Source organism: Desmodus rotundus, chromosome 5, assembly GCF_022682495.2.
Source record: "Desmodus rotundus isolate HL8 chromosome 5, HLdesRot8A.1, whole genome shotgun sequence".
Lineage (NCBI taxonomy): Eukaryota > Metazoa > Chordata > Mammalia > Chiroptera > Phyllostomidae > Desmodus > Desmodus rotundus.
The window spans coordinates 58,212,590-58,223,904 of NC_071391.1; the positions used below are offsets into that span (position 1 = coordinate 58,212,590).

Below are 11,315 nucleotides of genomic sequence, written 5' to 3' on the forward strand. Positions count from 1 at the left end.
CGGCTCCGAGCGCGCGCGGTGCTGGAAGGGTGAAGGCGCTCGGGCCCTGGGCAGAGCCGGCCCTCCGCGATAACAGGCGCTGACTGGCGCCGAGAGGCCGGGACGGGCGAGTGCTGCTGCGGCGCAGGGACCCACCTGCGCCGGGCCGCGCCGCCCGACTCCGGGCCGCGCTGCTCCCGGCCGGGGGTGCGGCCGCGGGGGCGGTGGCGGGCGCGCAGCTCCACCAAGGGCGGAGGCGGGGCGGGCGGGCCTCGGGAGGCGCGGGGGGCGGACCCGCCCGCTGCCGGCGCTACTTGCCTGCCCGCTAGCACTCGGTCGCGCCGCGGGGCAGGCATGGGAGCCGAGCGCGCCCTCCCGGCGCCCACACCTGTCTGAGCCGCGCGACGAACCCCTGCCCGGGCGGGCAGCCCGGCGCGGGTGAGTGCGGGTGCGGCCGGGGCGCACTCCCGGACGCGGGGCAGCGCGGCGAGGGGAGGAGCGGGACAAAGGGCGGGTGCGCACGGGGTGGGGTGACTGCGTGGGGCACCGGAGACGTGGCCCGGGCCTCCCTCGGGGCTCGAGAGCTGGGACCTGCGGCCTGAAGGAGCCGTGCGGAGACTCAGGCGTTGCTGGGTACTCGGATTCATGCGCTGTCACCCGTGAAGCGGATGAGGAGAGCTATGTTGGATGCCGGGTGGGAGTGGGGAAAAGAGCTGGCCCTGGGCAGGCTCTCCTCTGGCTGGACGGTGGCAACACCCCTACCTCCTGCAGGCGCGCACACACCGCCGCCACCACTTGTTTTCCTTGCGCTTTGCGAGTATGTGTGCCAACAACAAGACCTGGACATTAATTTTTAATCCTGGGCACGTGATTGTGAACACACCTTAGCAAGCAAAGAAAGTGCAGGAAATCCAGTTTGGGGAATAGAATCTTTTCTGTGGAGTCTTAAGTCGATGGCCGCGTGCTTACCTAAGAAGCTAGAGTCTGTGAACAACGGTTGCTGAGAGCGAATACTTCTTCAGCCTGTGGACACTCATCACGAGTTAACTTAGAAATAAAAGTTTGGAAAAAATTGGAAAATGTTTTAAAAGAGGAAAGAGAAGAATTGTTTAGGTGAAGGAAAATTGCCCCTCCCCTTCGGGTTGCAAATTCGGTTTGCTTGAGGAGAACACAGCTGATAAAAATCCAGTTTGTTTATAGCCCTTTGGGCGACACCCAGGAGACTTCAGAAACAGCCCCGAGTGGGTGGAAAGCTCCCAGTTAGTGTCGGCATGGGGCTGGCTTCTCCCAGCTCCTGAAATTGAACTTGAGGGGTGCCAAGCACTTTTTAGGACCAGATAGGCCAATGTGACAGTCGTTTATTGTGTGGTGGTGCGGGAAAGAGTTAAATTTATAGTTTGAAGTCAGCTGTGGCCAAAAGCCGAATGCCAAATTAATATCAGGATATTTAGTGCACTTGTTTCAGGATCTTATTTGTGCATAAGAGCATTTAAAATAGACCTTGTCACTGTGTCTCTCAAGAAGGCTCTGTTAGGAGTGGGATGGAGGTGGAGTTGGGGAGAAGAAACGCAGGATATGCCACAAAAAGCCATTATATTTACTTGTGAAAGTGTTTGTGATCACAGGCACACTGTCTGCGTTTGAGTAAATTGTTTTACTTGTTTTGTCCCACTTACATAAAGTGAAGAGATAATCTGTCGTGCTTTCTTGTGCCTGCCCTGGAAAGGAAGCCTTTTTCCGAGGTAACTAATATGGACCTCATTTTGTAGCACTGACAGCTTATTCAGATGGATGGTGAATGGTGGGTGCATTTTTCTGTCTGTAGCATAAATGCCAAAGTGCCCATTAGTGGATCTGAGAACACTGCTGGCCCCGCTCTGCAGCGTTTAAGAGTCTCAGGTTCTCCTGCACATTGCCTCTCCTACATCCCCCAGGAGTCAGTTCACCAGGCATTATTCATGCATAACTCCCACTGACCCTGGGGAATTTGTTTCTCATGGATTCACCATCGACAGTTTTATACACTCTTTCTTGTTCTTCTGCCAGGTTTGTTCCAGGTCACTGGGGTAGTTCATTTTGCCTAAAATCTGATAAAGAAGAAGTTAAGCTTCGTTTGACCACAAGATTATGTGTAGGGTGGCTGGACTTGTAAATGCCCTGCATTTCTTTCCTGTACAAGACTGTAATTCTTAAACCAGTATGTGATCAGGTCTGTTTTCCTTTAACAGATTCTGTGACTTCAGAAAATGAGAGCAAGCCTGGCTACAGAGCTTTGTTCATTTTTAGGTATTTGCTTTAGGAATTAGCATGGTTTCACTGTTCACTATCCCTGGCCACAGATTCCATGGAAAACCCTTTGTCATTCTTCCAACTGGTGTTCAAAGCTTTTATCTTCACAAACTTTCCCACTGTTTCTTTCTGTCATTACTGTTTACAGTGGTCGCAGAAGTTCATAGGTTGTGCAATAGTTTATACGTTGTCCTGCGAATTAGATTTTCCCTCCCAGCACTTACTTGCTGTGGGAGTTTTTCATTCGCCCAAACACTTGCCCTCTTGAGGAAACCTGTGTTGTTGCAGTTTTGAAGACCATGGTGCAGAAGTAGAGGAGAGCGGTCTCGGTGCGCAGTCTCCAAGCAGACTCAGTGTGGTTCGCACGTCGGACGTGGTGCATTGTTCCTTCACCGGGAGGTTAGCAGTGGGCTTGTGAAGAGGCAGCACCCTCAGGAGGTACACGTAACTTTAGACAGTGGACGGCGGGGCCGTGGTTCCCACTGAGTGGTGGAGCACGGCGTGCATAATCGTCCTGGGAGTCAGATACGCAGAGGTGCAAAAGGAATACGGTTTCCACATTGCGAAGCATGGTGAAAAAATATGTGCCTGCCTTAGTTTTCCATTCTGCTTTGCACTTAGGTGAAATAAGGCATGAAAATACTCAGTTGAGAACTTTAAAAGATAAATATGTATATGAGGAATTTGTGCCCTGTAAAGGCATATTCCTAAAAATTAAATGTTGTAGACCTGAATTTTCTTCATCCAGACTTAGCTATAATCAGATAAGGCTTAGAAATCTTCTTTCCTTTTCTTAAGGTATGAGTTTTCCAGACAGTTCTATTAAGGATAAGGTGATTCATTTGTAAAGAGGGAGAATTTAAAGTTATATAACCCATTTAGTTACCTTTCCAGTTGTGAGCTTATGAATGTTTTTATTACATCTGTTTACATTCTGGAGTATTTATACTTAAATACTTAAGTGGGCGTGGCACAGGCTTACCTACAGTTTATAAAAATGGAAACAGGAATTATTTGTCTCCTGGGGAATTAATTCTATAATCAGGTGAGCCAGAAAAGTAATGCAAAGCCACCCGCCTAATTTTAAAGCATCTCAGTTACCCTGGGTGCATTACTAATGGGGATGGGGTCAGGGGAAGGTCTGAGTGCCTCAGGAAAGGCCCTCCGGGAGCACGCAGTGCGGTCAGTTCCCTCTCACCATTTCCTGAGAGCATTCACATCCAGCCATCCTCCCCTTCAGTCCTGAAAGCCGCCCTCTGCTGGAGGCCTCTGTTCCCTTGGACGACTGATCCTGGAAATCTTGTCCCCCAGATAAGAAAGATAAACATGATAAAATTTCCTTTTTCTTTTCTCCAATGTCTCCACCCTCCATAATGTCATTAGTAAAAGCTCCTGCCTGAGCAGTGAGGGACAGTTGTCTGTAAACAACACAGTGCTTGACCTAGATTTTTGTGACCCTAGAAAATTATAAAATTAGAGAATCCTGGACCTGAAAAGACCAGAGCTGAAAAGACTAAAGGGAACACCTGGTACTCATAGCAATTTTTAAACCACCCTAAACTCACAGTTGGTAGAGGAGTGAGCAATTTATGAAGCTGTAACTTTAATACGATGTCAGTTTAAACCCATCTGGGGACCTGAGAACACACAACTTCATTGCCCAATTTCTGATCAGGTCTCATTTCAAAAATGTATTTTGAAAAAATGAAACATTTGGAATAAGTTAACCTGCATTAATTTCTAAATTATGAAACTAAAGTGGTTTTAAAATCCAGTTTTGCAGCTTTCAGAGTTATAGATAAACTTTAGTCAAGATGGAAAATGTTGTCAGAACAAGGTTGTGCCCCACAAGTTAATGAATAGACTTAAGTAATAATAGAAGGAACTTGTAAGCAATGTTTCAAAGGAATAGAATTACTGTTTCTTGGGGTATTTGAAAAGCTTATTTTTAAGGGATTAGAACTTCATCTTGCCCTCTGGTTTAGCAGTTCCTTTTTTATAGATGACTGGCATCTTAACTGGCCAAACGACCAGAATTTAAGCTGTAAGGCTCTGAGCTGGTAACATTATCTAATGCCCATTAGGTAATACTCTATCTACAACAGTCATATTCTGTGGTAGACGCTGTAGCAGCTCTAGCAGACTGTGTGATGTGTAAGGGTCCTAGAGGTGCCTGACTTAGTCATCCCTTGTTGTGCCGAAGAACAAATTTGAGCCTCTACGTTGGGAAGCTGGAGGGAAGCTGTGCCTAGTCAGCCAGCCTCCCTGACTGCCCAGCGCTCACGCCCAGGAAGAGACTTGTTCCCATGTCTCCGTAACACTAACTCTCATGAACTGGTTTCTAGGATCATCGTTTCTCTGTGAGAGACAGACATTAAAAAACCAACAACGGAAAGAGGTGTGCCATGGTCGCACTTGTGAAGTGAGGCATGCTTCAAGGCCTTGGAAAGTGTTTTTCAAACAGGGGTTTACTACAGGCAAAGCACTTGGAAAAACGAAATTAGAGTGAATTTTGCCTGAGAGGGGATTCATTCATTAACACAAGGTTCCCAGATGGATCCTAGTCTCAGACCCCTTGCTGCCATTCTCTTCCCTTACACCCTTGCCAGTGGACTATTTCAGTGTTTGGACAAATGGATGAAGCTAAGGACAGATGCCGCTGGAGCGATTCTGCCACAGCAGATAATTCACGCTCTATATTCCCAGAATCCAGTTAACGTACAAATTTCAGGTTTGGGATTTAAAGATGCATGATCTGGATAATAAATATGAGCATATTTTAACTGCCTTGTTCATCATCCACATCGAAAATACTACCTATAACTTATGATAATACATAGTATAATATTGTTTCATCTCCTCTGCTTTTTCTCCTAAGAGTCGTATTTTGAAAACAGGAATACTTGGCACCTTGCACCTCTGTCTGAATTCCGTGTTTTCTGTCTCAAGATGAGCCACATCGGCTGCTCCCTAAACGCGGGCATTAACATCCTCCGTTGTCAGTCAAAGGAAGGAAGGGGGGTATCTGGGGCTCCAAGATATAGCCCTGTGGGAGACACAGTTCCTCCTAGTATATATCATCACACTTGGCAGTGATTCTGGTGGGGGGTCATTTAGTCACCTAGACAGCAACTGACATAGAGGAAAGGCTGTCCAGGCCCTAGATGTGTCCAAGAGCTGGGTCCTCGCCCAGGAGATGGGAGTAATCAGATACAGAGCCATCCCCCATAACTCCCTAAAGGGTCGTCCTCACCATACCTACCCCACCCATAAAGTTCCCGCTGGGGAGGAGGCCTCTATTAGCCTTAGCGACCCTCCCACATTTATTTAGAACTTTCAGTCTTGATAGTACCCTCAACGTGTATGAACACGAACCCCATGATTTCAAGACTTTAGAGAAATAATTAGATGTATTTCCTCCCCCCAAAAGGGTCCAGGGATCCTTCCTATTGGGAAAAATGTGGAGAAGCAGTTTCAAAGAATCAGGAAGTCCCAAGGAATAGGCTTTTTCGGGACCTCATTCCTTTCCTTTCCCATCCCTGTTCTCCCTGACAGCAGTAGAATCAAAGAGAAAGAGACAAGCAAAAAGATCCAAGAGGTGGGTGGGGCACCCGCATATTTGAGAAATACAGCGGGTGGATATTGGGGATCTAGATTGGCATATTCAGCTGGACTAGATCAGCTCAATGGGAGTTTTCAGTCTTCTGTAAGAGAAAGCAAAAGGCACCCAAAGTTGCAACGGGTCTGTACTGGCGAAGAGGGGGAGGGGAGACTAATGAAATGGTTTTTTCCTGACTCCTGCTACGTTCCACTAGCCTCCTGAGACCTAACCCCTCCGTGCCCTAGTTTTGGGATGTTTGATTATGAATGGATTGCCCTGCTAAGTCAGCTTCTCTTGAGCAGAAGGGTCAGGGCCGGTCAGAGCCAACTGATGCTTGAACATTTGTGAAAGGACTACTTCCCATCTTCTTTTTTGCTGTTGTTTTTCTTCTGGGGTGATTGATCTCTCTTCAAACATACCTTTCAGAATAAAATCCAAACTCCTTCATTTCGTACACATGGTCCTTCATAACCCAGCTCTTGCCTGTTGCCTCTGCCTCTTCCTGTGTTCCACCCTGGCTAAGCTAAGCGTAATTCCTGAACTGACTCGCACTGTTGCAGGTCTCCCTGAGCTCACAGGCTTGTTTCCTCTGAGAGTCCCCTTCACTCTGTCTTATGTTGTCCAACTTCTGTTCAGCTTCAACACCCATCTCAAGCAACACCTCCTCTGCAACGCCTCCCTCTTCTTACCCTTACAGCTGACTTCATGCCCTTACAGCTGACTTCATGCCCTTACTCTGAGCTACCACATCATCCTCATTCATCTCTGCATGCATCATTCAACAAAAGTACTTTTTGAGCCACTGCAATCACTCACTCATTCTTCCACTAACACAGTCATTCAGTCAACAGATCTGTGTCGAGTGCTAGCCTACGTCCGAATTCAAGGCATTTAGACTAGCTGGGACCACAGATGCAAAGACCTGAAAAGGTCACCAACAGTAACAGTCATAATGGGACTGACCCTTCGCAAAAGTCCTGGTAGTATAAGACAAAACCCTAAGGAAGAAGAAATGTTTTGTTAGAGGCCTGACTACTCTGGCACTAAATTTATAATAGTTGAGGGTGTTCTAAATTGAAAGCAAAAAAAAAAAAAAAAGTCTTAGACCCTGCTGAATGCACCCATTTATAGACAATGGGAGTCCCAGCACGTGTGACACTGTGGAGCTACCCTTCCGTGATGCCTTGTCACTCAGTAAGCTAAGTAATTTCAATTTGTCCTCTACATGAGCAAGTTGCTCTGTAGATGCTCCAAGTTCATGCTATAATGAGAATGAGAGGAAAGAAGGAAAGGAAGGCAGGGGGATGAGAGGTAGGAAAAGACGGAGGTTTAGAATGAAGCACAAAGAAGGCTCAAAATTACAGGGAAGTTGGGGCTGGTCCAACAGTTCATCTGGGGATTAATGCCCCACACACGCTGCCCTGCAGTGGGCTGTCATTTGGAGCATCTTAAACATAGAAAGGAATGAACACCCGATTTCATTTTGGGCACCTAGCCACGGGAATGTTCCAAGGTCAAGCCCTTACATTGTAAGTGAGACCATTATCTAGGGATTCCGCTCCACACCCTGATTCCTGAGGAGGGTTCACAGACTTAGCAGCAATGACAGGCATGCTGCCGACTGCTTCTGTGGTAAGAAGAGTGCTGGGGCCAGCGGCCAGCCCCTTGCTCGCCCTGACCTTCTTGTCTTTGTTCCCACAGAGTGGTGCTCAGCATGGCGGGGATCCCAGGGCTCCTCTTCCTCCTCCTCCTCCTCCTCTTCCTCTGTGTGGTCGGGCAGGCAAGCCCCTCCGGTACCCACTGGAAACCCACTTGGCCTGCTTACCGCCTCCCTGTCATCTTGCCCCAGTCCACCCTCCACTTACCCAAGCCAGACTTTGGGGCCAAAGCCAAACTGGAAGTGTCCTCCTCGTGCGGGCCCCAGTGTCATAAGGGAACTCCACTACCCACTTATGAAGAGGTCAAGCAGTACCTGTCTTATGAAACACTCTATGCCAATGGCAGCCGCACGGAGACACAGGTGGGCATCTATGTCGTCAGTGGCGGTGGGGCTGAATCTTCGGGAAAGTCTCGGAGGAAGCGGCAGATTTACGGCTACGACAGCAGGTTCAGCATTTTTGGGAAGGACTTCCTGCTCAACTACCCCTTCTCAACATCGGTGAAGTTATCGACAGGCTGCACAGGCACCCTGGTGTCAGAGAAGCACGTCCTCACGGCTGCCCACTGCATACACGACGGGAAAACCTACGTGAAAGGAACCCAGAAACTTCGAGTGGGCTTCCTGAAGCCCAAGTATAAAGATGGCGGCCGAGGGGCCAACAACTCCAGCTCCGCGGTGCCCGAGAAGATGAAATTTCAGTGGATCCGAGTGAAACGCACCCATGTGCCCAAAGGTTGGATCAAGGGCAATGCCAATGACATTGGCATGGATTATGACTATGCCCTCCTAGAACTCAAAAAGCTTCACAAGAGAAAGTTCATGAAGATTGGGGTGAGCCCTCCTGCCAAGCAGCTGCCAGGGGGCAGAATCCACTTCTCTGGTTATGACAATGATCGACCCGGCAATTTGGTGTACCGCTTCTGTGACGTCAAAGATGAGACCTATGACCTGCTCTACCAGCAGTGTGATGCCCAGCCCGGGGCCAGCGGGTCAGGGGTCTACGTGAGGATGTGGAAGAGACAGCAGCAGAAGTGGGAGCGAAAAATTATCGGCATCTTTTCAGGGCACCAGTGGGTAGACATGAATGGTTCTCCGCAGGATTTCAACGTCGCCGTCAGGATCACTCCTCTCAAATACGCCCAGATTTGCTATTGGATTAAAGGAAACTACATGGATTGTAGGGAGGGGTGACACGGTGACCCCTCCTGCTGCACTTAAAGGTCTTCATGTACTTACTTTAGCAGAGGCCAAATTGTGTCATTGGGGTATGTGTGTGTGTGTGTGTGTGTATGATGTGTCATAATATCTTTTACCTAATTTTTTTAAAATTGCAAGATGACTGGCTTTATTATTTGAAAATGGGTTTGTGTGTCATGTCATTTAAGCAGTTTGAAGGCATCCTTTTGCATAGAAATAAAAAGCATACTGATGTTTGGGGCAGTAGGGACTCGTTAGCAATTAAGTTAATCTACTTTTTGAGAACTTTGATTTTTATTTCATCTGAACTCGTTTCAAAGGTTTATATTACATTTGCAGCATACAGGAGATACAAATTCTCATGTGTGTATATGTGTGTATTTTCCCCTGAGAGTCCTCTTATTTTTATTTTGTTTTTTTCAAAGGCCTAATCACTAATGTTTTCAGGTTGCAGTGTTCCCCAGCACATACAACTCTTGGAGACTTCCACAATACTTCGGAGACAGGCAGTTACAATATTTCAGATTTGAGGCATTTGCACAGTAGTCCTTGATCAGCAAAATAACTTGTTGACTATTTTGGTACACATATTAAACTATATTTTACAGTCAGTCAGTCCCCAAGCTGTTTTTAGTTTTGAAATAGTTTCCCTTCCAAAGACTGTTGCTCTACTTTTGCGGAAGACTTTGCATATGGTTCTGCCCGCTTTGCAGTCACACCGGCGCAGGCAAGGTTGTTTATGCCAACCCTCCCATTTAGTGGGATTTCACTCACATTTCTTGAACTAGCTGTTTTCCAGGAGACAGTAATCAGGGCCTAATTAGAACAGGCTGTGGTGCTTCCCAGCTAACAGTGCGGTCACACTAAAAACAATCATTGCATTTTACCCCTGGAGTGTAGCACATCTCATGTTTTATCATTTGGACGGAGTCATTGAAAATGAATTAAATTCCAGAGAACAATGGGTGCATTGCTTGGCAGATGTCACGACAGAATAACCGCTTGTTCGGAGGCTGGCACAGTCATACAGCCCAATCAAGTTGTTCTGCATGGTTTCAGTGTGCTTTGGAGAGCTGCGTACTTGTGCAATTTGGAGACTTTTCTCTTGTACTTTACTTATTTTAGAGTAAAAATATTTGGAAGGTGCTCTAAGAAAAACAAACATGGCTTTTTTTTACTAGCTGTAGAGGGGCCTGTTTTATTGGAGTACTCTAAGCTATAGGCACATATAGTCAAGTACGGTAGCAACAGGCACAAGTGGCAGAAAGCGAATGGATCAGAATCACCACTCCAATAAATGCCTTTATGAATGTTTTATCAACGTGATAATCATTGCATATAAAGAAAAGAGTCTGACTTGTGTTTTCACTTTTTGCCTCTCAGCCTGAACACTTCTTTTAAACTGTATTACAAATGGGCTACAAGGCAGGTGTTTGCTGTCCCCACACCCCGGGGAATTTCAGCCGGCCTCGTGACGGTCCATGAGGACACGGACATGCAGCGCCAATGCCCACACCTCCTCCAGGGGGCTTTTGCCTTGTGTCTCTTGAGCTTTCCTGAAGGTTAATCCTGATAAGGCGCTCAAGAGTATAACCGTAGCGCTTTCTTCAAATCGCATAAGAAATACTGTGCCTGGCAAAGAGACGCAGGGCCGCCAGGAATCTTCCGCATTCCAGTGCAGTTGCTTTGGAATCTAGCAAGAAGCCAGCCTGAGGAAGAAGAGCAGTCTCCATCTCTGCGTCTGGTATTTGAGCGTTCTGTTCGGTTTTGCTTTTGCTTGGTGCAAAAAGATGTTCACCAAACGCCTGGAATAGAACTGATCTTTTAAAAAAATAAATACACCTTGATATCTTCATTTTCATTTTTGCAAAGTTTAAACTCCCCTCACCATGGGTACATAATGACACAAAGTCAACATAATGTCAATGTTTAGATGTACTTTACCAAAGAACTGTAACCACATGCTCTATGCAACGTGACTCATAGGACTGCAAAATCATTCAACGCGTCCGTCTTTTCAGTGGGAATAAGAGGAGGCATGGTGTTAAACTATCATGGAAGTTGGAATAAAAAGGAGAAAGGGCTCATGATATTATTAATATAATTAGTGCCTTACATGTTTTGGTTCTGCACTGTAAGGATATGTTCCCAGTAAGACGAGTCAAACGTTTCCCCGAGTTTGTGCCTTAAACACTCATCCCTCCAGATTTTCTACCAGAAATACAAAGGGCACTATCATCAAGGAGGAGGGAGATGCCTTTCAATATTCCCTCTTTATCATGGATTCTCATGCTTGTTTGTGCGTTAAATGCTCCAAGAAGTCGTGTACTAAAGAGACATGTTACTATTTTAAAACCTCCGTTTCAATAAACATTTTTGATCACTGAACCCTTGTTTTCTCCAACAATACTTTTGAGCAATCTAGGGTTCTAAGAAATACACTCTGGGGGGTGCTGTAATAGCCTTTGGGTCAAGGCGATGGTGCACACAGTCTGATGAGCCCCAAGTGCTGTGAGGTGTCGGTGCCTCTGGGGTTTAACCAGAACCCCGATCCAGGTGTGAAAATGTTCAGACAAAACGGCAGAGAAG

General features: G+C 46.9%; 1 protein-coding gene across 1 annotated transcript; it reads left to right on the forward strand.

Moving 5' to 3' along the window:
• Positions 1 to 246: 246 nt before the first annotated feature.
• On the forward strand, positions 247 to 11,114 carry PRSS23 (serine protease 23). The gene is made up of 2 exons (XM_053925280.1): positions 247 to 417; positions 7,571 to 11,114. The coding sequence occupies exon 2, from the start codon at positions 7,584 to 7,586 to the stop codon at positions 8,718 to 8,720; it is 1,137 nt and encodes a 378-aa protein (XP_053781255.1). The 5' UTR covers positions 247 to 417; positions 7,571 to 7,583; the 3' UTR covers positions 8,721 to 11,114.
• The last annotated feature ends 201 nt before the right edge of the window (positions 11,115 to 11,315 follow it).